The sequence below is a fragment of the Podarcis cretensis genome (assembly GCF_951804945.1).
Source record: "Podarcis cretensis genome assembly, chromosome: 3".
Classification (NCBI taxonomy): domain Eukaryota; kingdom Metazoa; phylum Chordata; class Lepidosauria; order Squamata; family Lacertidae; genus Podarcis; species Podarcis cretensis.
In genome coordinates this window covers 63,630,696-63,657,119 of record NC_137172.1, presented here as the reverse complement: position 1 = coordinate 63,657,119, position 26,424 = coordinate 63,630,696, and the positions used below count along the sequence as shown (strand labels likewise).

At 42.8% G+C, this 26,424-nt stretch overlaps 2 protein-coding genes and 1 long non-coding RNA gene across 6 annotated transcripts in view; 2 read left to right on the top strand and 1 right to left on the bottom strand.

Annotated features, from left to right (window-relative positions):
• The window catches only part of SLC35D3 (solute carrier family 35 member D3), a 231,550-nt gene that overhangs the window by 43,416 nt on the left and 161,710 nt on the right, over positions 1-26,424 (top strand). The gene's annotated exons all lie outside the window — the stretch shown is intronic.
• On the bottom strand, positions 2,634-18,313 carry IL20RA (interleukin 20 receptor subunit alpha). 4 transcript variants are annotated; one of them, XM_079971176.1, is made up of 8 exons: positions 18,062-18,313; positions 12,893-12,970; positions 12,019-12,148; positions 10,943-11,121; positions 9,555-9,730; positions 8,209-8,347; positions 5,981-6,120; positions 2,634-3,696 (listed from the first exon to the last, which is right to left on the bottom strand). In XM_079971176.1, exons 1-8 carry the CDS (start codon positions 18,159-18,161, stop codon positions 2,641-2,643), a joined length of 1,998 nt encoding a protein of 665 aa, XP_079827302.1. In that variant the 5' UTR covers positions 18,162-18,313; the 3' UTR covers positions 2,634-2,640. The 4 variants fall into 4 exon arrangements, with proteins under 4 accessions (XP_079827302.1, XP_079827303.1, XP_079827304.1 ...); XM_079971177.1 differs by having other exon boundaries at positions 12,893-12,967; XM_079971178.1 differs by lacking the exon at positions 18,062-18,313 and adding an exon at positions 16,806-17,894 and having other exon boundaries at positions 12,893-13,187.
• LOC307213345 lies at positions 18,589-25,689 on the top strand. Its single transcript, XR_013837483.1, has 2 exons — positions 18,589-18,711; positions 25,009-25,689. It is a non-coding gene; the product is annotated as an uncharacterized lncRNA (long non-coding RNA).

Genomic DNA, 26,424 nt, shown 5'->3' with positions numbered 1-26,424 from the left:
CCCCTTTGATATACAAGGGCTGAATGTCCGCCTTTTTTTTTCCTGTAATCCACCACCAAAGAAAGCAGTAACTTTCTTCAGTTTTTAGATTTACAGTATAAGCACCCTTTGTCCAGTAGGATGTAGAGGCGTAGCCCCTTTGCCTCTGAAGGTTTTACCAACACACTTACCCTATCCTCCATTAAGGCCAGCAAGAAGCATTATCAGAATCCATGGGCACATGCCAGCCAGCCAAAAACACTCGGAAGGGTGCAAAGCAGAGCTGGGCTGGCAGGGGAAAGTCTGAAGGCCCAGAGAGGCCTCTGGGGCTGCATTTGGCCATAGGTATGAGGTTCCCCACTCCAGATCTCTAGAATTTAATACTGCATATTAACAGATAATTTCACCTTCATGCCTCTAGATAGCTTCCCTAAACCTTGGCACCACATACATAATCATCACTTGATGAATACAGCACCAAAAGATGACTTGTGGAAATGAGTGACTATAAGAACTTCTGTGTCACATCAGACACAAATACCTTTTCATGAATTAACTTGAACCATCAAGTGACAAGGAATCAAGTGGTGTACATGTATGTATGAGCTGGCTTTCTTATATCCCACATTATTTTTCCTTCATAACCTTACAATTCACATTTGCGAAAGCTGAGTAGAGAAGTGTTTGAGTGCTTGGAGAAGTTTTAAGTAGCTTTGCCAGACGTGCCTCAGACACATCTGTTTGTTCATACAAGATGCTCCTGTTCAGCTGTTATCTTTAAAACACAAATAGGAAAAGGTAAAGCTATGGCACTAACACTAAATGCCAACAATATAATTTCAAAAGCCAGCAGCATGTACAATATGCATTCATTCTTCTTCTTACATGTGTGACGTTGCATTTGACTGTGTTCACACAGCCAATTGAGGGGACGCAGGTGGCGCTGTGGGTTAAAGCCTCAGCGCCTAGGGCTTGCCGATCAAAAGGTCGGCGGTTCGAATCCCTGCGGCGGGGTGCGCTCCCGCTGCTCGGTCCCAGCGCCTGCCAACCTAGCAGTTCGAAAGCACCTCCGGGTGCAAGTAGATAAATAGGGACCGCTTACCAGCGGGAAGGTAAACGGCGTTTCCGTGTGCGGCTCTGGCTCTGGCTCTGGCTCTGGCCAGAGCAGCGATGTCACGCTGGCCACGTGACCCGGAAGTGTCTCCGGACAGCGCTGGCCCCTGGCCTCTTAAGTGAGATGGGCGCACAACCCCAGAGTCTGTCAAGACTGGCCCGTACGGGCAGGGGTACCTTTACCTTTACCTTTTTACACAGCCAATTACATGTAATTTACCAACATGCTGGAACCAAACTCTCAAACTCAAGCTAGTGAATTCTTCTATTAGCTTGAATTGTCCATGTAATTGATTATTCAAAATTGTTCAAAATATTGGATGCAACTATGCTTTCCTATGGAGAGGTTCCGACTGCTGCCAATTCCTCAGGTTGGATGAAAGTGTCAGGCCTGATTACTTTAAGGTGATCAGAATGCTTTAGGCTAATAGAGGTGACTTCCTCCAGGATGTTGAAAGTGTCAACATTGATTTACTTGTACTGTGTTGATGCAGAAATGGAAAAGTGATATATTTTACACGATTAATTGCTTCAGAGCTATACTGCATGCAAAAGGCATGGGGCAAAAATGACAAAATACTATTTTCATTTGCTGAAGTTCTCTGCTTTTTCTGTCTATTAACTGATCACGGCTAACCTCCCATTTCTTATAAAGGCTTAATAGACTTCTGTTTCCAAAGACTGGAGGTGTATTTTCACATACTTGAGACATAACAGGGCCTATGGGGTTTCCCCCTTTGTTTCCTATATGTGCTATTCCCAGCATACACTAGTCACAATGTGTGGTGTTGCACGAATGCAGCAGCCAAAAAGCAGAGGAGAGTGAGAGCCAAGCTACAAGAATCCTGTTAGATCAGACCAAAGGATCAGAGACAGTGGGGCCAACCAGATGCCAATGGAAGACCGCAAACAGGACAAGCCACCCTCTCCATTTGTTTCACTGAAACTAGTATTTAGAAGTATGCTGCTTTTGATCCTGGAGATGGCATATAGCAGTCATGTCTGGTAGTCACAGGCAGATCCATTACAATGTTGTATCTACCAGGGGCTGTTAGTTGCTCTCTGCCAAGTAATGCCTGCCCCCAATATTTTTATTTGCTGATTTACATCTAACTGACACTATCACTTGGTTCAACTCTAGCTACTACCCCACTACCCTAGGACAATGTCATATCTGAGGCAAACAGATCATCTCAAAGCTGACTTCTTGCTAGACTTCTTTTCAAAGTCTAGCAAGTGTTTTCCATCTAAAGTTAGTACTGAAATTGACAAGCATGTACTCTATGCCCTTATCGTATGGTGTTGCTTTTTTGTTTAAAGATATTTTTGTTTGAATCAATGCAATTCTCAACAAATACATGCATTGGTACAAGACTATTGAATGAATAAAAGCAGATTACTTTGTTGGAGTTCACCAATAATTAAAACCAATGGCCTTTGATAGTCATTGATGGTTTGATGGTCACCAGCTTCATACTGTAAGCAATTAATCTTAACAATTAAAATAATTCTACTTAGTAGTAAATTAAATCATGATGGGAAAGAAAGTTAGGTTTGCATTTGTATATGCAGTCCCCATTGTTCTTTAAGGTGCAAGAGATACCTTTCTTCATCTCTCTCTAACAGCTCAGCAGAGCACCGTCTCTCATAAACTCTGGACAGAAGTCCCTCCTCCAGAGAATCTTCATACTTTTCATTCTCAAGTATTTCATCACTTATTAAATTAGACAAGGGTATATTAAGTATCCCAGTCTGGGGGTCCCAATCTATTATTATGCTCTGCTCATCTTCCACTTTTGCTTTCTTTGCTGCCTCCTGGTCCTGGGTGGCCCATGTTTGATGCTTTGATGTTGCACTTCTCATCACTACGTTTGCAAAAGTTTGTGGTTTTTCAAGTGTAGCTCTTTTCTCATCGAAGAAGGACTCTTTTTGATTATGTGCCAAACAAGTATCTGCCACCACACTGCATTGAGGACAAAAAGTTTGGCCTGGTTTATTGGGAACCAAATTTTGTGAAGGAACTTGGAGGCCATTATGTCCAGAGCCCATCTTATTCAAAAGGGTCTCTCTTGGTTGCTCTCCTGAACGGGTACCTGGAGCTCCCACACCAAACTGGGGACAGTAGGTCTGTTCTGTTCCATCAGTTATTAAATCTGGAGGTACTTTTTGCAGTTTGTGAAGCAGTCCCTCTAGTGCACAAATACCAGCTTTTAAGCTCAGCTTCTCTTGAACCAGAGTTGTATCTTCAGCCCTCAAGTCAAATTCATAGACCACAACTTCATCCTCGTGCTTCTCACCTGAAGCCCTTTGAGATACAAGCTTCATCATGGGTAGCTTGTTCTCATCTTGCTCATTTTCAAACATAACTTCCTCATTTAGGCAAGCGTCTTGAGAATCCTGTTGTGCTAGTTGCACTTCTGAAGCTTTTCCCTCAACACTGTTTCCATCACAACATCCATCTCTGCTGTGGGCACTGCCTAGTAAATGAGTGTCCTCCAGAGAGGTCTTCTGCTCTTCAGCGATATTAATAGTAATGAAGTTAATCACAGTTTTTTCGGAAGGCAACAAATTGCCTCTCTCACATTTGTCACTATACTTCAAAACCTGGGGAGGGGAAAAAAAGCAAGCTATAGTTTAAAAAAGAAAACTGAGAGATCCGTTAATTGCAGTCTCTACTTTTAAGTTAAATCCCCAACCCAGCTAAAGTTAATTACTTACTAAGGCTGTACACACACCACTGTGTTAATGTGCATGCGGGTTGTAGAGATCTGATTATCCCATGGGCAGTCTTCTACATTTGTCTATACATTAGCATTTCAAGTTGAACTCATCTCAATACTTCCCATCCAGACAAGCTCAGAATCAATGAATTCTGGCCTAGTTCAGCCCCACTGTCTCTCTGCACTTGGAACACTCTATTTCTGGGCCTAATGCTGGCAACTGTTTGGTGGGTGGCAAGGGGAGAACAGTGGTGAATGGCTCTGCCAGGAGAGCTGGGTGGAAGGGCACGTCCAGCTAATATTATGTCCTCCCTTCAGCATGGCATAAGGGTGTGTGCATTGGATTGCTCTCAAAGTCTCACTGCTTTTACTTGAATTTTGTCCTGAATAATGTTAGCTGGATTAGTCTATGTATAAAATTTATGTGCTTTCACATCGCAACTATTATGCAGATTGGGGAGTATTGCATACACTGCCTTTCCTTTCCTTTCCTTTCCTTTCCTTTCCTTTCCTTTCCCTTCGACCAATTTCTGGAACAAGTCAAGACTATATCAGTGCTTTCTTTCTAAAAAAAATGTTTAGGGGTACTCTCATTTTCCTACTCATATTGAAATACTGCCCCTCAATGAGGCCAAACTTAGATTCACAAAATGTTTATGGGTATGCATACCCCTGTGTCCCCCCCCAAAAAAGAACTGATCTATATTATTATTATTTTGCTGCACAAACAATAGCTAGGAATGTTAGGAAGGTGCCTTTTGCTGAGACAGACCACTGGTGCCATCAGCTCAGTATTGTTTATACTGACAAGTAGTTGCTCTCCAAGTTTTCAGATGGTAGCCTTTCCCATCCCTACCTGGAGATAACAGGGATCAAATTTGGGACCCTTTGCACATACTCTGCCACCAAGTTGCAGCCCTTCCCCACAGGACCATCCTTCTAATATAATGTATAAATAGTGGCAGTAGTCTTCCAATATGTTCAACAAGGAAAACAATTAAAAGGAAAACAATTGTCAGGGCCCATTACTTTTATCCTCTTTTGTAGACAAAAAGCAAGGAATTACATTTGTAGATTTTTAATTGAACGGATTAGTTCCTATGCTTGGCTGCAAGTTGGAAAAATGTTTAAGTAAAGAAGATTGTAGTGCATTTTAAATGGCAGACACTAAAGCCAGGTAGTTTGCTGGATGAATGTGTTGCAAATTCCAAGGGCTGGAATAGCTGGGGGCAGCGGAGATCCGGTTCAGTGCTTCTACATTTCTTAATTTCTTTTTTTTCTCAGCAATTAATTCATCCATTCATAATTTGTGGTCATTGATTTCTTTTTTTAATGCATCTTTATGTGCAAATATAGCCTTGCTGCTGGCTTTTCAGTACTTTTTGCCCGAGAATACTTTAGTCCTTGCTTAAGGCAAAGATTCTTCAGAATAATTTTCTGTTTGATGCTTATCAGCAAGTTTGTGGAAGACTACTAAACATTGGCCTATTAGGTGAAATAAGAAAATGCAGCACACACACACATTGGGTGGGTGGGTGAATAATAATATAATAGAATTGTAGAGTTGGAAGGCACACCAAGGGTCATCTAGTCCTACCCCCTACGATGCAGGAATCTTTTTGTCCAATGTGGGGCTCGAACCCATGACCCTGAGATCAAGAGTGTCATAGGGGAAGGGCCACAGCTCAGTAGCATAGCACTTACCTTGCTTATACAAAGTACTAGTTTAGGCTCTGACATCTCCACTTAAAAAGGCTCTCAGCAGCCCTATGTCTGAGAGGCACAACCAATTGAGGGTAGCCAGCATTTGCCTTTTCTTCTATGTCTTGGAAAAGAACCCAGACTAATTAATATGGCTCCATACTAAATATGATGTAGCAATAACATGGGGAACGTCTTGGGCTTTTGGAAAAAGCACTTGCAGCCCCCGCCCCCAATATGGACTGGGGGCATGATGATGGGGGCAGGTGGGTTCCAACTCTTTGCCCCAGTTTCTTGACCCCAATCCAAGTAACCGAGCCCCAGGCGAAAATGTTCCTCTTCAACCAGGCCTTTGGTTGATTAATATTAATTAATAAATATTTTCACACGGGGAGTTTTTAAGCGTTTGGACTGGGCCTTAACCATGTGATACATTACATACTACAGGGATAATAAAGAACCCTTACCAAGTTTGTAGGGTAATTTTGCTTTGTGATATGAATGTACCTATATACACAACAGCATGACACCAAAATAATAAGGACTGTTAGAAGGACAGGCAAAATATATCCGAGTAAGATTGTCGCCGTCTCCTTGAAAGCCGAATCTGTGGAGAAATATGTGCATTAGATGCTGTTCATTTTTCCAAATATCCAGCAGTCATCAGCATTTATTACTGGTAATTGGATATGGAAGTCTAAATAGGCTCCATTAAAAAAGAAAACAATAATAAAAACGATATCAATTATTAATACAAAACATTAAAAAATACATGCCACAACTCAACAGTATTTCACAAGTGGTTGAGATTTCAACAATTTTAGTATTACAAATTATTGTAAGATTTTTGAACAACGGTGAACATTATAAAAGGAAGAAATGTTGCCTGTAGCTTCAATAAAAGCACTTTGACACCATTCTTTCTCCCAATTTGTTCACTTATAATACAGCATTTGGGAAATATTATCCCTTTCAAAAGTCGTATGTATGCGGTAAAATACATGTACTCTGTAACTTTTTACGCGTAGAGCAGCTGGGCTAGGTTCTTTTAAACTCTATATTTAGGCTGTTCTTCCCTAGCAAGTTATTGAGGTCCTTGCCAGCAGATTCTTCTTTGCCTAATTTCCCCCAATTATTAGGGATACACAGATTGCTAACAGGGACTAAAAAGGGCTGACTTGCTGGTTTCTAATAAAAGATTCAAAATTAGGCTCTTCAGAATCGAATGGAACCAAAAGGCAGCCACTTAATACGGCAATGCTGAAAATGGCAAGCAGTAGAAAGCGGGCCTATTTCTGCAACTCTAACCTGAAACGGGTGCAGCAGGCAATATATAACTTTTGATTTTCCTTCACCGAAGAGTGGAAAGTGGAGACCAGTAATTTTTTGGAGGATGGAGCACTAGGCTATTGCGGGTAATTTACAGGTTGAGAGGGAATGGATGGGGAAATGAACACGGTTCAAAGATGCTTCCCCTAAGCAGGCCAATAGCCAGAAATGATGCGGTGATGGTGACAGAACATTGGAGAGTCATTGTAAATCAGGGTGGGAAAAGCAAAACCTAAAGGACAAGCTAGTCAGGGTGACACAATTCAAAGCAAGCCATTATGTGACCTCCTGGCGCCTTTGCAGTAATTGGACAGAACACTGGAAGATCTCTGCCTTAGCAGTTTTTTGGGGGTGGGGTGGGGCTGGAAGAGGATATTGCCTGCCGGTTTCCCCCTTATCATCATATAAGAAAGAGAAAGATGGCAGAGGTGCTTCCAGGTCTTCTGACATTGAAAAGAGTAATTTTATAAACCAAGGAAACTCTATAAACCTGGAATATATATGAACAAAGGAAGCTGCCTTATACCAAATCAGACAAGTGGCTCATCCAGCTCAGTATTGTCAAGGCTTACTAGCAGTGGCTTTCTGGGGTTTTGGGAAAAAACTGGTCACATATCCTCCCTTTCATACTTTTGCAGGCTCATTTATCCACTGTGCATGTGGGGCAGAGGGCTATTCCATGACTTTTTTGTGTCTTACATTATAGAAATGGCTATGGATGGTTTTTCTTAAAAAAGAATCCCACACACACTGCCACTATTTGAAGTGGTTTGATGGCCTGTGGTAGTCCTATAGCTTTCTTGTAAAAGAATGCTCAATGAGAATGATACAGTATTGTTCCTTTGGAAATTCTTGCAATGGGGGTGGCAGCAGTTGCTACCTGGGCATGATCTATGCTTCTGAGCAGTGATTCCCCCCCCCTTCACCCACATCAGGCCCACTCCTGCAGTTCCAGCACTTGTTTTGCACTAATCTAGGTGATCATTCACTGTGGTTCACCAGTTGGACAGGGTTGGATGATCCTTTGCCTCATTTGAGTGGCTGGGTGTTTCTATAGATCCATGGGCTCTTTAATGATCTATTAGAATTTCAAGGGAGAAGGTAATAGCTCTTAGCCTATTGTTAAGGCACAGATCCAGCAATTAGGGTTGCCTGGAGATATGGTTTGTCCTCAGCTGACTGTTATTTAGAAAGAAGCTTCACTAAGAAACAAGGTTATATACCTCTGTAAAGCCAAGAGGATCTTGTCATGACTTGTACAAAAAAGGATTTCTCAACCACTTTTATCTATTTTTGGAACTATTTGATATTGAAGCAACAAATTTGCATCCTGTATTGGAGATGTGTTTTATAGTTCTTTGCTTACCTTTCAACGTAGCAATGCAATCTTTGGAGAGTCCACTGAACAGGAGTGGAGTAATATATACCTGCACTGTGACACAGTACACTGTATTCGACTCTAAATGGAACACATCAAGTCTGTTGCTTTTAATACAGAACATCCACTAGGGGAAAGAAGGCATTGTCACACTTCAGAACTTAACTATACAACAATATATTGGAAAATCACAGAAACACAGGAACATTCTACCTATGGTTTCATCTATGAACCAACCACCAGAGAGTGGAGAAAAACGTGCGTCTCCATTCAGATTGTTATACCTTAATCCAGGGGTTGGCAAAGTTCTTGTGGCTTGGGCCGGTTCACGGTCCCGCAGACGCCGTGGTGGGCCGGAGTGCACACACATGCACACATGCGCACACACTATTTCGGGAGCTCCTTCCAGCGCAGAGAAGGCATGCGCAGCTTCCCATTGGCTGCAGGAGCTGGGAAGCCAGCCAGCGTCGCGGAAGGAGGTCCCCGCTCTGCTCCGTGCCAGTTTAGCACGGCACATGGAAGCCAACTGAGCGGGTGGCAGAGATCCCCAAGCAGGCGGTGGGGGTCCATGGGCTGGTTCAACAACCCCCATGGGCTGCTTGTGGCCAATGGGCCTTAGGTTGCCAACCCCTGCCTTAATCCTACGCAGGCCTATATTTTGAGATTAAGTGAGCTAGCTTAAAAACACAGTGCCATCAGGATAGAGATGACAGCCAAAGAACAGGATCTTTCTCCTTTCTTAGCTTTCTATTTCGGTCTCTACTGCTGGCTTTCTTTCACCCCACATCTTCACTTTCTTCCCAGCCACCACAGTCATCTCATAGTTCAGATAATTGAGATGAGATCACAGACATCTACTTGGACATGGCACCAAGCCCTGGGTTCCCAGGTTGGCATTTCTTTCTTTGCCACAGCTAGTTCCTGGCTCTTCCTCTTGTTGGGACAAAAAGCAGTTTGGGTGAGGGGAAGGTTTTAAAGGCAGAGGGCAAGACTCCAGCCCGCAGGCAAAGCATTAAATATCCCTTCCCCACATGTAATCTTCTGCTCCAGATTTGCAACTTCCCACAACTGTCTTGCGTGTGTAGTGGTTTTCTGTCATCATGATCAGGGGGAAGTCATTTACATGACTAAGCACCATGTTATTTTCACCCTCATTGCTCACACTCCCCATTATGCTGCGCTCCCAAGAACTATCCTTCGTCTTCATCATCCATCCACATACATATCTGCAAAGCAGACAACTGCCCCTTCTCAACATCCTAATAACATGACCATCTCCAATTAATCCAGAACCAATTTAAATTGCTTAATACCCCTTTCTAATCAAGTTTTACCTGTGTCTTTTTTTTAGTGTTGAATACAGATACGTTATATTGTAGGGTGGGATATATTTCATGCAGATAATTAGGCTCATTTCTGGAGTTTCTGCTCCATGTCTTAGGTGCAGCCACAATGACTGAAATAGATTTTTCAGCAGAAGACAAGGCAAATGCGGGTGGATCAATTTTAGCTGGAAAAGAAAAGCAAGTATATATTAGAGTGTGCATAGTGACAAGAAAACAACTATAGCCAACTGTGATAATATTCCCTCATCAGTCTTTTGTTTTGATGTGTGGTTGCAGAGCAGCAAATGGGGCCCCTCCCTGCTCCACCATCCCTGCCCAAGCCTTGATTTGTAACACTCAAAAGCTGGTGAAGTTATTTTAGCAACTGAGGCAGAAAACTCCATAAGCACCTCTCTCCCCTTCAACCTTACGATAAATCGTTTAATTTATTGCCCTTTCATGGCACCCAGAATCAACAGTCCAACAGGCTATCACACTTTTCATAATAGCAGGGTGAGCCGTGGTGAATTACAAACTCTTATTAACAGCCTAACTACTTTTAGGCTGCCTTTAAAGGCAAAAGCCTTAAGCTAGTTTACAAACATGAAAAATCCAAAATACAGTCACAATACAAATTGTGCTTTAGAAACACATTCCACCCAATAATATTAAAAGCAGCCAATCAGTCCAACTCCAATGTAAGCTAAAAAGCATGAGCAAGACAGCTCCCCTGAAATGCAAATAACAGCTTTGGCGAAGTGATTTTTGTTGGGAGTGTAATGGAAGAGAAAGAGTTAAACTCCCCACCCGCCAGACTTTACACTACTCACATAACAAAGATGTGTGTGCTAGTTGCTTTCATGCAGTGCCATAGCTGGGGGGGGGGCAGGGACTAGCCAAGTTTTTTGCCCCAGGTGAAGTCTCCAGAGGGGCACCACTAAGCTTCCAGCCTCTCTCTCTCTCTCTCTCTCTCTCTCTCTCTCTCTCTGTGTACGCAAATGCGTGTGAGGAGGGTGCCAAATTGGGTCTTTGAGCTGGATTAAATAAAGCCTAGTTTGCCCCTGCTTTTATGCAATTAATGCTAAATCCAGTGTGAACCTCAAAGAAGTTGGGCAAGTGGGCTGTTTATGCAAATGACAAAGCTGTGATTCAAATCCAGTGTTGACACAGGATCTCTGTGATCAAAGCCCTAATCACTTTGCTATGTAGAAAGAATAATAAATGCAGTTTTCAAGCCATGTTTAAACTAGTGCCTGCTTAAGCAACCATCATATCAAATTTTATCGCAAGCATTTTAGTGGAATCTGTTGCACAACATGAGTTCTGACTGGTAATCTGCCCTCTGGAAACTTTCAATACTATTATGAACACATAGCATTCCTTAGGTGTTTCCTTACTGTCTGTTAATGGATTAAACCGAGGAGATTCTGTCCAGCTGGAACAACTTCCATTCAGAAACGCTTTTACTCTGGCATGATATAGCTCCTTATGGTCACTTGTTCCACGTGAGAGGTCACACCAGGTCTGACTGATATTTCTGCATTCTGCATCCTTAATCCATCTAGCTGTGCCATATCTGAATTTTAAATAGTCAATAGAAAGAGAAAAGGTCAGTACTCATTCTATGATCATGGCAACTAACAATTGGTAGCCTTATCCTATAGCAATTTGTCTAATCTTTAAAAACATCCACCTGAGTTCATGGCCATTGCTACTTCTTGTGGGAGTGAATTCTGTAGTTTAACTATGTGCTGAAGTGATTATGACAGTATGAACTATTCATTCAATTTATAAGGCACTTTCAAGCAGTGCTGTTGCAGTGGCTTGCAAGAATTGAAACAAAATATATATAATTTAATCAATGCAAGTTAAAATGTTGAACAATCAAAGTAAGGCAGCTCAGCTGGTAGAGCACGAGGCTCTTAATCTCAGGGTCGTGTGTTTGAGCACCATGTTGGGTGAAAGATTCCTGCATTACAGGGGGTTGGACTGGATGACCCTTGTTGTCCCTTCCAACTCTATGAATCTATGATTCAATTGCTCATACATATCAGACTAAAGTTGCTTGGGTGTTTCCCTACAATGTCCAGTGATTAATTTTGGATTATCATACTGAAAATGTGCAATGTATCCCATGCCTCTTACTGCTATGCTTACGTTCAATAATTCATGTAATATCAAGAACCACTCGTGATTTTTCCCTTTCAGGTGCTAGCAAGGAGAGGGCATGTGGGGGAGACAGACAGAGATGCTAGGGACTCCTGTTGATCACTGTCTTGGCAGAATCCAAGATCTGTTTATATTTTAAAGGAGCCGGTCTACTGAATGAAGCTACGCCAGCTTCAACTTCAACCTTGAGGTTACTGCTGCAAAAGAAAGCACGATGAAGCATGTTGCACATTTAAAGCACCATTAAAAAAACAAACCCACAAACTAGTATTGGTAGTACAGAAAAATCAACAGCAAAACATACACTAAATACTTCACACTATAAATTAATTTGTCCTCAGGAATCCCTTCTGGCGGCAACCAGTGTAAGACATTCTTCAGGTTTCTGGAGACAAAATGAACATTCCTAGGACTGGGCAAAGTACAACGCAATGCTGTTGGGAAAAACAAACAAGTTAACATGTGTGGACAATAAGGATGCCACCATTTGTTAATGTGCATTTTGAAAAGCTGATCATCTGGATGGACAGGCCAACAAGTTTTAAACGTTGGCCAGTTTTCCCTGTCTGCAGAGGCAGCTGCCAAGGATTCTGGCTGATGGCAATTCAGGATTCTGATTGCAACCAAAACTGTCTCAGTTTTATGACCATGTTAGACTGGTGTTAGTTGTAGCATGTAAACTAATCTATGTGTCCCTGGCATTGTGATGTAATGACTCTTGCTATCACTTTGCTCAGGAAAGAAGCATAGCACCCACACTTCATATGCAATGATGGTCTCTCTTCACAAACGTAAGGTAAAAGGTGAAGGACCCCTAGACAGTTAAGTCCAGTCAAAGGCAACTATGGGGTTGCAGTGTTCATCTCGCTTTCAGGCTAAGGGAGCCGGCGTTTGCCCACAGACAGCTTTCCGTGTCATGTGGCCAGCATGACTAAACCACTTCTGGCACAATGGGACACCATGATGGAAACCAGAATGCACGGAAACGCCATTTACCTTCCGGCCGCAGTGATACTTATTTATCTACTTGCACTGGCATGCTTTCAAACTGGGACAGAGCAATGGGAGCTCACTCCGTCGCACAGATTCAACCACCAACCTTCCGATCAGCAAGCCCAAGAAGCTCAGTGGTTTAGACCAAAGCACCACCTGCGTCCATTTAACAAAGGCCAGGTAACCTGCTCCTTTAGTGGAGATCAGACTTTCCCCTCCTTTGGTATAGATGGCATTTGTGTCCTCAGTATCCTTCGCATCTACTGAACAAAAAAAGTGTGGATTATATGAGCTGCCGCTTATGCTGGTCTGTGACCGTAATAAAGTAAATTCATTCATATGAGCTGCCTCAACACGCCAGTTGCTACTATTTGTACTCAACTTAAAAGGACATCACCACCTCTACATATGATTTCTTGCTGCAAAAGTGATGCTATCTCTTGCTCAGGGATGGAAAAGCTCTCACTCTCATGGTGTCGTCTCTACAAATATGGACAAAGCACAAAGACAGGTGATCTCCAAGGATGGGAGATTACCTAAGACTTTCTTTGAAATGACTGACAACTTGGACCTGATTGACATTTGGAGAACAAGAAATCCTCTCGAGAGGGAGGGAACATTCTTTTCAGAATCACAGATGACCTGGACAAGAATAGATCAAATATGGATTACTAGTGGAATGGCTCCAAAGATAAAGAAAGTGGAAATCTGCCCAAAGACATGCTCCGACCATAACGCGGTGAAGATGGAAATGAAAATAACAACAGCTGGTTCCTTCAGATGGAGAATGAATGACACCTTATTTAGAGATCCAGAGGTGTACCAAAAGGCCCAAAAGACCTTGAAGGACTACTTTGAGATAAATCTGAGGACAGAAGTGGAGAAACGAGTGATCTGGGACGCAAGCAAGGCCGTGATGAGGGGTTTCCTGATACAGCAGAATTCCTTGAAAAGGAGGAAACAGCAGGAGAAGAAAGATAAAATTTTGGAAAAGATAAAAGACAGTGAAAAGAAATTGAGATCTAACCCAAAGTCACATGAGATCTTGAGAGAAATTAAACTGTATCAGAAGCAATATATGGAATTGATGAACCAGGAGATTGAATGGAAAATTAAACGAATGAGACAAAAGACATTCGAATCGGCAGATAAATGTGGAAAACTCCTATCATGGCAATTGAAGAAGAGACAGAAATTGAACACAGTCACAAGTTTGGAGGTACACGGAAAGAACATTTCTAAACCAAATGAGATCAGTAATTGCTTTCAGAGTTATTTCAGAAGACTGTACGCACAAGGGCCGGAAAACGAAAGAGAAATGGAAGAATTTCTCAAGAAACATGGATTACAAAAAATTTCGCAACAAAGTATGTTGCTTTTAAATGAGAAAATAACTGAACAAGAAATTGAGGGTGCCATTCAAAATATGCAACTGGGGAAATCTCCAGGGCCAGATGGATTAACCTCCAGATACTACAAAGCTTTGAAGGACTGGATAATACAGCCGCTTAAGGAGGTTTGTAACGAGATATTAGAGGGGAAAAGGGCACCTGAGACGTGGAAAGAAGCCTTCATTACACTTATACCAAAGACTGAGGTTGATAAAAAACAGATCAAGAACTACCGCCCTATATCACTACTTAATGTGGATTATAAAATTTTTGCAGACATTTTGGCAAAAAGATTAAAGAAGGTGCTGGTGGAGGAGATCCATAAAGATCAGGCAGGCTTTCTCCCGGGTAGACATATATCTACCAATGTAAGGAATATAATTGACATTATAGAAATGTTGACAGTGAACATTAATACAAAGGCAGTTTTAATTTTTGTGGACGCGGAGAAAGCCTTTGACAATATATCTTGGAAATTTATGAAAAAGAATCTCCATGGGATGGGGGTAGGCCAAAGGTTTGAAAATGGTATAAGTGCAATTTATTCTGAGCAAAAGGCAAAGTTAATTGTAAATAATGTGGTCATGGATGAATTACCTATAGAAAAAGGGACACGTCAGGGGTGCCCAATATCCCCATTACTTTTTATATCGGTCCTGGAGGTTCTGCTAAATATGATTAGGGGGGACCAGCTGGTAAAAGGGATTCAGGTCGGAGCCAGACACTACAAATTGAAGGCCTTTGCAGATGACTTAGTATTGACCTTGCAAGAGCCAGACACTAGTACCAAAAGAGCTCTAGAATTAATTCAAGTATTCGGCCAGGTCGCAGGATTTAAGTTGAATAAACAAAAAACCAAGGTACTGGGAAAAAACTTAACAAATGTTGAAAGAGAGAGATTCCAAGAGGAAACTGGGTTAGTGGTGGCAAAGAGTGTAAAATACCTGGGGATTAACATGACATCTAAGAATGTAAACTTATTTAAGGATAACTATGATAAGTGCTGGACTGAGATAAAGAAAGACTTAGAAATATGGTCAAACCTGAAGCTTTCCTTGTTAGGTCGAATCGCAGTAATTAAAATGAATGTATTGCCTAGAATGTTATTTTTGTTTCAGACATTACAAATTGTTGATAAACTGGACTGTTTCAAGAAGTGGCAGAAAGATATATCTAAATTTGTCTGGCAGGGCAAAAAGCCCAGAATTAAGTTTAAGATACTTACCGATTCTAAAGAAAGAGGGGGGTTTGCCCTGCCGGACTTAAGACTCTACTATGAATCGGCAGCTTTCTGCTGGTTAAAAGATTGGCTACTTCTTGAAAATGCAGACATTCTAGATTTGGAAGGATTTGATAACAACTTTGGTTGGCATGCATATATCTGGTATGACAAGGTTAAAGTGTATAAGGGTTTTAAAAATCACATTGTCAGGAAAGCACTATACAATGTTTGGATACGGTACAAAGATTTATTGGAAAATAAAACTCCCAGGTGGCTCTCACCTATGGAGGCCAAGGAGGTAAAGAAACTTAATATGAGAACTAATTGGCCGAAATATTCTGAAATTTTAGAACAAGAAGGTGGTGAACTTAAATTACAAAGTTATGAGAAAATAAAGTCCAAGGTACGAGATTGGCTCCATTATTTTCAAATAATGGAGGCCTACAAACAAGACAGGAAAATTGGTTTCCAGGTGGAGAAATCGAAACTAGAAACAGAACTGTTAGAACCCAATACTAAGAATTTATCAAGAATGTATAACTTGCTGTTGAAGTGGAATACAATAGATGAGACAGTGAAATCAGCTATGGTTAAATGGGCACAGGACATAGGTCATGACATTATGTTTGCTGACTGGGAGCAGTTATGGACCACAGGTATTAAATTCACGGCATGTAATGCCTTACGAGAAAACATTATGAAAATGATTTACAGGTGGTACATGACCCCAGTCAAGCTTGCGAAGATTTATCATCTGCCCAATAACAAATGTTGGAAATGTAAAGAGACTGAAGGTACCTTTTTCCACCTTTGGTGGACCTGCCCAAAGATTAAGGCCTTCTGGGAAATGATTTATAATGAGATTAAGAAAGTGCTTAAGTGCACCTTTAACAAGAAACCAGAGGCATTTCTTTTGGGTATGGTCGGCCAGCTGGTGCCGAAGAAGGATAAGAATTTCTTTTTGTACGCTACTACGGCAGCAAGGATTCTTCTAGCAAAGTATTGGAAGACACAAGAGTTACCCACGCTGGAGGAATGGCAGGCGAAAGTGATTGACTTTATGGGACTGGCAGAAATGACCGGCAGAATCCGCGACCAAGAGAAAGAGACTGTGGAAGAAGACTGGAAGAAGTTTAAGATGTATCTTAAGAACTATTATAAAATTGAGGAGTGCTAAAATGCTGAGGGAAAGGAAGACGTAGAATTGCAGCGGCAAATTGTGTTTAACTTTAGGGTGGAATTGAAAAGGAGAATGAATTTATATTTAACTGGCTAAGAAGGGTTGCTGAATAATGGTTTAAAATTAAGGATGCAAAAAGGGGAAGGTATGGGGAAGTCCGGGAAAAGAGGGTTATGGAAATAAGGTAAAGAAAACATGATTTTTTGTGTTTGTTTTTATGTTGTTTTTGTCTATGTTAAAAAATTGGAAATTAATAAAAAATTTGTTAAAAAAAAAAGGAAAAGCTCTCACTCTCACTCTCCTACTTTTCTGTGTAAAACAGAAACCTGACCAGACCATGGACCCTGCTTCCTCAAAATCTGACTTTCGACAAAATAGGCATGCATTGTACTGCAATATGAATAGCAAAATATGAATATTTAGACTCTTAGCAGCCAAAGCAGCAAAGATGATGCATAATTTCCATCTCACTGAGACACACTGTGCTGTGTAGTAACGCAGGAACCATATTTCCCAGCATTTTCTATTAAGGTGCCAGATGCATTTCTTACAGATTTTAAGAGAGGTTTCAAGAGAGGACAGCGGGAGTGCCAAAGAGTATTTAGTAAGGAGAGAGGATTCAAAACACACATACACACACACACACTAAAAACAATAGTTTTACAACTCCAAATAACTACAGAAACTTTACTGCATTTGTGCCTTTGGCATGCATACTTGGGACTTAAACCTATTCCAGTTGCAAACCCAGAGACTTACACTTCAAAGGGTAAAATTAAAGGGACCCCTGACACTTAAGATCTAGTTAATTCAGTGGGACTTACTTCTAAGTAGGCATGCATAAAAATAACCTGTTAACTTTAAAAGAACAGGCAGTACTTGTTTTTGTATATCAAGCAATCTGGGCAAGGGTGCCAACTTGAATAAAATTCTGGGGGGTGGGAGAGACATGTAAGCCCCCCCCCCCACATAATCAACTACAAGATGCAGTGCACATATACCATTTGAATGGCAATGCCCACCAACTGGGGGGGGGGGAGCGCTCCCTCAAATATTTTACTGTGGGGCAGAAGGGATCTCCGCCTCTAAGAGTTGGTTTCCATGAATGTAGGAAACCTTGAGGAATAGAAGGGGGCAGGGAGCCGAAGAGAAGCTATTCCTCTCAGAGCTCTCTGTCCCATCAGGACTCTCCTGTGCTTTGAAGGCTTGCACAGCACTTGTAATCCGTGCGGTGACGAAGATACTCCGCATGTGCTCAGAAGCACTCTTGTTTATCCGCTCCAAACTGGAACAGCGGCATTTAAGCAGCTTCCAGAAGCGAGGCCAGAATCAAACTACCCCCAGGCAACAGCACATAGCTCAGTCCAGAACACAAAGAGCCCACAGGACAGGATTCTGAAGAAGAAAGCTACACTTTCCTCGCCAGGGTTATTATCCTGCCAGCTGACCTCGCAACCTTCGCCGAGACTGCAGACGAAGCCTTGAAAGAGCGCGAACAGAATGGCAGAAACAGGCGAGGAAGCTCAAAGCGCGATGCGCCTTCCCTTGTGCCGGGACTCACCTGGCGCCACCGGCTCAGCAGGGGCGGGAACGACGGCCAGGCGCAGCAGCAGCAGCAGCCCCAGAGCCGAGAACCAGGGAAGGGCTTCGGCGCCGCACATCGAGAGCGGGCGGCGTGTGCGCCTGTGTGCGTGGTCACATGGCCGCCGGGCGAAGGGGGCCGCGTGCCGCGCCAAAGCGGGCAGAAGCAGGCGCCAGTAGAGCCGCAGGCCGGCCTGAAGGACCGCAGCAGGTCGCAGCAGCTGAGCGGTTTTCTCTCACACGACGACGGGGTGGTTTCCTCCTCCACGGAGAAGGTGGAGCAGACGGGACGCTTTGGAGGAAGAGTCGCGGGACCGAGCGCCTCCTTTGACGAGGGAGCCACTTTCCTCCGCCCTAACCCTTAATAGGCGTCTGTGGGGCAATGCCTGAGGCGGCTGTTAGGAGCTGGCAGAGTACCTGCTGTCCGCGTTTTCTTAGATGTACTCTTTCCTGTGTGACCTGATGGTTTTCAGGGCCCAGGTTCTAGGAATCCCTGGCACACAAACAAAAGAAGACAAGACAGACAAAACCCAGCCCCCTTTCTTTCCTTGCTCTCCCCATGCCCGCACCACTTGTCAACACCTGATTTACAGATGGTGAAATTCCTGCAAAGAAGTTGCTTCCAAGTAGGTGAGTCGCATAGTAAGATAGCAACACATGTTACACCCACCCCAGATATGTCTAACTTTCTGTGTGAATGACTACTGGTAACCTGCAATGGGTTGCAGCTGAACAGTTTGTGTCTGCACAATATGTGCATGTATACAGGGTTTTGTATTGATTTGCAAGGGTCCAGGACAGCTTATTCATTAGATTCCTGCCCGATCACTGAGCTGTAGGGGGAAGTCTCTGCTAGTGGCCTCCAATGACTCAAGCGCATTGTGAAGGCTAACTTTGAAAATGGACAAGTTAGACCATATAGGCTTAGGACAAACTAAACAGACATTTCCTTTAACATGTGAAATTGTGAGTGGGGTTGCTATAGTTGGCAAAGGGAAAGCAGTGGGCCAGACTCAACTCCGTACCCAACTCAGGCATTTTTAAACCAGAAAATAGGACTGGGCAATATATATGTATTGTCTGCTCTGGTCTAAATGTATTAGTAACCACCCTACATTCCTCCAGGGGTTAGACTCTTGCAATGGGCAATCTTTCTCCATGCTGGGGCCACCCCTTCTATCTTGGTGCTCAGTCTCAGTCAACTCAGCTCTATCAAGTAACTCTGCATGTTGTCCTGCTGCTTGAGGTGTGGCTAGGTGGGCCTCAAGTTACTGCACCTTCTCTTGCAGCAAGACAGCCAGCTTGCACTTGCTACAAAGTGTACTGTTGCTTGTTCTCTGGCAGAATGACAAACATGGCGCAGCTGTTACAGGTCACTGTAGCAGCTCCCTCACCTTCCATGCCTCTGGTCCTATGCTCACCAAGAGACAGAACTCTAGCAGGGGAGATTAAGGGGGAGGCCTAAACCCCCCTGTTTGCAAGCTCCCAGGATCTGCACTGAGCTAAGTTTGACTGCTGCTGGTTGCTTACTCACCTCTCAGATGTAACTGCTCCCCCTCAGATCCTGTGTTCCCACAGAGTAATCAGCCACACACACCTTCTTACTGGAAACAAGCTCCAGTGAACTCAGGAGAACTTGCTTCTGAGTAGAGATGTGCATGGGATTGTGCCGTTAGCCATATTCTACCAATAGCTGGAGGCCCCTGTTTGCAAGCTCCCAAGATCTGTACTGAGCTAAGTTTGACTGCTGCTGGTTGCCAAATCCTCCCTCAGCTGGGCTCCCTCTCAGCTGTAACTCCTCCCCCTCAGATCCTGTGTTCCCACAGAGTAATCAGCGCAGTCACACACATCTTCTTATGGGAAACAAGCTCCAGTGAACTCAGGAGAACTTGCTTCTGAGTAGAGATGTGCATGGGATTGTGCCGTTAGGCATATTCTACCAATTGCTGGAGGGCCAGCAGCATCTCTCTCACTGACTAATTTGGCATAAAATTAGATACGTCTTGGGTGTGTCAGTTGCTCATTCCCACTTGCTAGGTTGCTGGCTGGCACAGGAATGAACAACGGGGTTGTATAGGAGCAGGGGGACTTTTGTGGCATACAGAACTCTTGCAGAACTTCTGCTGCTGTTCATACTGAGGAAGATTGGGTTAAGCAGCCCTTTGTCTCTGCTTGGATAAGATTAGCTGGAGATCCAGAATTGTGTGTGTGTTTGAGGAATGGGAATGTGCTGTTGTGATCAGGGTCTATGCTTGGGGCTAGGTGGGAAACATTTGTGGCAGTTCATGATCTCAATTTGCTTTCTTTCCTGGACAGGTGATGCACAGGCGAAGCATCCCAGTATAGTGCCCATGTCATGGACAGATCACTATCTAGATAGGATTAAGCTAGTGATGGCCTCTGCTCTCTGCAGGGGAGCAGAATTTAGTAAAATGGTTGGCCCCAGGAGGGTGTGAAATCAGATGGATTCCTGTTGTCTCTCGTGGGAATTTTCCTCTGGGTCCTCGTCAGCACCCTGGTTGACCTGTGTAGAGGTGGTGGAACAGGAAATATATCTTCCCAGTTATACTTTTCTGCAGAATTGGGAACATTTCAATTCTGTGCAGAGAAGGGCATTTTGGCTTGCTTGCCCAACTGATCAGTGCATTGCACGGCAACTATCTATGCAGAGCGAGGGAGAGAAGGAACTTCAGAAGCAAGCACCCACATTATTGTTGTGATTACTGTACTTTCATATCACACAGTGCCACCAGAATGGTACCCATTGCCTGAGGGTGGAGCTCAACCCTCTCCATCTCCAGAAGCAGCTGGAGATGTTCCCTCTTTGGTGGAGCTGGACGATTGGGGGACATCAGTCTGTGAGACCTGTTGAGCTCTCTATTGTCATTTCATCAAGCTCGGAGGGGACAGCAGAGGTAGAGGACAGGGCTGAGGAGATGGCAGAATTGGACAGCAAATGTAGGTCCATACTCAAACATTGACTCACATCTTTGTTTGAATCATGGCTATGCGACCATAATGTTGCACTGGGAATGTAGGTTTCATGCACAAATAGAATCATAGAATTGAAGAGTTGGAAGGGATCCAAGGATCATCTAGTCCAACCCCCTGCATGCAGGAATCACAGCCCTACTTCCTCCTCCCAGCTGGGATGCTGAACCACCAGCACCAGCATCCAGTCAGATCCCTGGACCGAGAGCAGCCAAACTGATGCAGCTTTGCACATGACCAGCAGAGAAAGTTTAGGAATATGGGTGGGGTAATAATAATAATAATAATTAATAATAATTTATTATTTATACCCCGCCCACTCTGGGCGGCTTCCAAAAAAAAATTAAAATACTGTAATACATCAAACATTAAAAGCTTCCCTTTTAGTGTGGTTCTGCACCTGGTGGTTTTCCACATGTACACATGCACTTGTTGCTACCTATAGCTGACCATCCTCCTTTCTGCTCACTCTGCTGGAGTCAGGGCCTTGGAAGAAGCCATGCCCTGCACAACTGCGGTTGCAAGTCCAGCTGTGCACTTGTTCCTAACAAGATGCTGAATCAAAGAAGTAAACAGAGTAGTAGTACTGGATTGGGAGAGTTTGAAAGATGACAGAAGTGTCTTAAATGGACAGAACATGCCTATTTGACGGAAAGTAAGAGTACACCTAGCAGTTCGAAAGCACCTCCGGGTGCAAGTAGATAAATAGGGACCGCTTACCAGCGGGAAGGTAAACGGCGTTTCCGTGTGCGGCTCTGGCTCGCCAGAGCAGCGATGTCACGCTGGCCACGTGACCCGGAAGTGTCTCTGGACAGCGCTGGCCCTCGGCCTCTTAAGTGAGATGGGCGCACAACCCCAGAGTCTGTCAAGACTGGCCCGTACGGGCAGGGGTACCTTTACCTTTACCTTAAGAGTACACCTCATTATGGCACTTTTTAGAGCATTCATGAAGGAAAGACATAATATGGATACAGATAAGTGGAGGAGTTCTCAAATAATTTAATTGATCTAAATTGTAACTAGTGGCATGAAATGGATTATGAGATTAAGGTTGAGGAGTTGTTTATTGTTAGATATATAGTCATAATATTCAGCATATTTATTAAAATAGGATATTGTTAATTAAAAATGGTTTTCTTTATTGCAAATTTGTGATATGTTTTATAATAGATGTGAAGGGGGAAAAATAAGTAGTAAATAAGAAGGAAAAAAAGGAAGAAAATGAGAAATTAATTAGCAGCAAAAGATACACTTAGGAACCATCCTTTCATATTATGTCTGCTGATGGGTCTTGTCCTAATGATGGATTTTTACATTGAGGAAAATATGACTATCTTCTCTAGGACTTCTTTATCCTTCAGTTTTACCAACCCACCTGAATTTTCCAAGGGATTTCAGGGACAGAAAAAGCTGAATGGGCCAAAACAAAATTGTTTTTCAACTTGGTCAAAAGATTTGATCGATGACTCAGATTCTGTTTGACATGAATTTATAGGCTCAGTATCAAACACTATTAGATCCTATTTAACAATTGTGATTCAATCTTATTTCAAAAAGCAAAACTGCCAAAAGAATGTTTTCATTGTCGTGCAGTTCCACAAGGCACTTGTGTCATCTATTATAAACACAGAAAAAGTGTTTGGCAATGAAATAGGACAGATACAGCCTGAAAAAATCCCAAATAGAAAAGCAATAATGGGAGCCATTTTCCAGTACAATCGAGAATGGGGGGAAGGTGCAAATTCTCTCTCTCTCTCTCTCTCACACACACACACACAGAGAGAGAGAGAGAGCCCTGATTTTTGAGGGACCTCAACTTGTTTTCTTTTCCATGTGGGGGGCATGATTTCAGCCTGAGTTAATCAGGTGGGCTCCTCATTCATTTCCAGGATGGTGTTGCGAAGCTCCTGGGACCCTGACAGCTGTCCAAGGGTGCTGGTGCCATTTTCTGTTGAAGATTGCTAAATTGCCAGAGACCAGAATTAACTCAAATATACAAGTGGATGGTGGAAGTACATTTGTCCAGAGGTCATGAGGCCAGAGTCTGATTTTGCTGTCCTCTCCAGCTGTGGGTGGTGGAGACAGAACAGCAAGGCATGCTAAGATGGTGTCCCCTGGGTTGAAGAAATGAAGTCAGTGCATACTTTGTGATGAGACCTGTTGATTTTTGAACTCCCCATCTGATTCCAGGTCTGCTCTGTACCAAAAGGATGCATTAGATTAGATGTATTAGACCAGTAGTGGGGAACCTCAGGTCTGGAGATGAAATGCAGTCCTCTAGGGCTCTGTATCTGGTCCTCTGAAATCTCCCCAGGCCAAAACCCTCGATGGCCCAAACCTCATATCCTGAAGTTGGATTGTATTCTTGAATTCTGTCTGATAATAGCACTTCCTCATCAGGACGAATTATAGAGAGGGTTGTGTGGGTTTTGTTGTTGTTGTTTAGTTGTTTAGTCGTGTCCGACTCTTTGTGACCCCATGGACCAGAGAATGTTAAGAAACTATGATACTGCAGAAGGCAAAACTTACATTTCTTCTCCATCTACTTTTGCCTCTAGCCATGTTCACCACATGCATGTGGCCCTCACAAATTACTTAGAAGGGAATGCAGTCCCTGCATCCCTTCTCCAATACAGCTACACAGCTACACAGATTAAAGTATGTGTAACAGTGTCTTCTCATCTTAAGGTGAGACAGCAAGCAATGAGTTTGGAAACCACTGTATGAGGGAGAATAAGAATGACTTATTGATAAGCACTGTCAGCAAACTCTGTTGCCCCCATATGCTGACTATAAAGAACATTCTGGTTCACTGATAAACAATATCAGGGATGTGTGGGAAGGTGCAGGAAGAAGTGCAACTATCAGCAGCATTTTGAAAGCTTTGTGTTGTTTTTCTAAAAAGTTGTTCTTTCACCATTTGAACTTATTAAAGAACTTATTAAAATTGACATTTTTTTGCTAGCATCACAACCCCATTTCCTTTTGTGGTGATGATACAAGCATCTCTTCAGATGGCTGTTGTCGTTTAGTCGTTTAGTCGTGTCCGACTCTTCGTGACCCCATGGACCAGAGCACGCCACACACTTCTGTCTTCCACTGCCTCCTGCAGTTTGGTCAAACTCATGCTGGTAGCTTTGAGAACATTGTCCAACCATCTTGTCCTCTGTCGTCCCCTTCTCCTTGTGCCCTCCATCTTTCCCAACATCAGGGTGTTTTCCTGGGAGTCTTCTCTTCTCATGAGGTGGCCAAAGTATTGGAGCTTCAGCTTCAGGATCTGTCCTTCCAGTGAGCACTCAGGGCTGATTTCCTTAAGAATGGATAGGTTTGATCTTCTTGCAGTCCATGGGACTTCAGATGGCTAGTACGCACTGAAAACCTGTGTGATGTGGTGATCTGATTTGCCAGGGCAGAACTGGGGAGACCCTGGTTCAAATCACACTCTGCCATCAAGGTCATTGGATGACCCAGTTGCTGCTGCTGCTGCTGCTGCTCCTCCTCCTCCTCCTCCTCCTCCTTCTTCTTCTTCTTCTTTGATCTAACCAACCTCACAGTGTTGTGTGTTGCCTTGAGCTTCTTGGAAGAAAGGTAGATTGTAAATAAACACATAGGAAATACATAGTGAAGCTATAGCACTAGCAGAAGTCTTCAGGACAGCTGCAGGAAGGGACCCTCTAGAAATGTCCATGCAGCCTGTATAATTCTTGTTCAAAGGAAAAGGGCTGTTTTATCATTAAAAAGAGTATGGAACACATTCCACAGGGCTGTCTGCTAAGGCAGAGCCAAGGTTGGCAGCCATCATCAAGCAACCTTTAATCTGAGCTTTTAAACCATTATCAGTTTGATCGTCCATGTCTCTGTGCAACGAACTCCATGGGGACTCAGTCTGAAGTTAAACTGCAGTTGTTTTCAATATGGAGCCATTTTATTTTGCAGGTGCACCTGGACATAAACTTTACTTTGGACGCTGAAGGGAACATAAAGGCTTGGATGGAATAAATTAAACTAAGTAGAGCACTCGCCATTAATCAGGCAACTAAACAAGCAGAAGCTCCAGAGAATGATCCCAGCTGCCACTCAATTTATCTTGCAGTCAAAACAAGAATGAGAGGAATGGTTTGGCCATGTCATGACTTTCATAAACATCCATTAATAGAAGGGTCTTATCCTACACCCCCCCCCCCAATTTTCTGTTAGGCTTCTGGAAATTGTTAATGTGTTTGAAATCAGAATTTGATAAAATGGATTATATGTTGTTATCTTTTGAATAAGGTAGATAATTCCTCACCTGATTTAATATTCCTGAGGCAGAAATGATTTCAACAGATACATTTCATTCAAACTTGCCTTCCTTTATAAAAGTCTGCCTTTATGCGATCTTATGCATGTACTTTGTATATAACCATTTGAAAAGTGATTACTATTACACTTGTAGTAATAGCAAATGGGTTTGTTTGGTGATGGTGAAACCTAGGCCTTGAAGTGTCTTTTCTGTTTATAAAATTATGCTACAAAAATATAAAATTGAAATTGAAAAGATTATCAATAATTGGCATTAGGTTATATGTACTGTTTTCGTTCAAACCGGTCATTATAAAAGCTTAGTTCACTTAAGAACTAATGCCTGAGTTTTCTTGTTTTCTTTTTCCCTTCCTATCTTTTCCTTTGGTGTTGTGCCTTTTTAGAACGCAAGTCGAAAACTCATGAACTTTATTTTTTAAAAAATAAATACATGAAGTAAAATTTAGGCATTTTATAAATTATTAATGGTGACAGTGAAATTCTGTCCATGATGGTTTATTCACTACTGCAATAATCTCCTAATGTTCCAGACGTTGTTTGATGGACATGTGTGAACCAGAGATAGTAGTCAAAATATCTATCTATTATCTATTGTTCAGTTGAAAAGTAACCTCTGTTTCAGCTCCTAAATCTTGCAGTATAAGAGTGTATGCTGAAGTAAATCAATGTTTAATGGAGGCAGGAGTATTGCCAGCCTAAGTAACAAACCAACATTGAGTTCCGAGTAATAATGTGGTGCTTTAGAGAATGGGTAGGGAACCTGTGGCTGTCCAGATGTTGTTGGATTTCCAACTCAAGTTAGCCCCAGCCAGCATGGCCAATGATCAAGGGATGATGGGGATGTAGTCCAGCAGCATCTGGAGGTTTGCGGGCTCCCCTCCCTGATTTAGGATAGACTTAGGCTGCAATTCCATACATAATTTACCTGGAAGTAATCCAATTTAACTCAATCATACTTACTGCTCTGTAGACAATGAAAAGGATTGCATTGTTGAACTGTAACTTTATGGCAGTTTGGGGGTATGGGGACAACATTGGTTTATTGAGGAG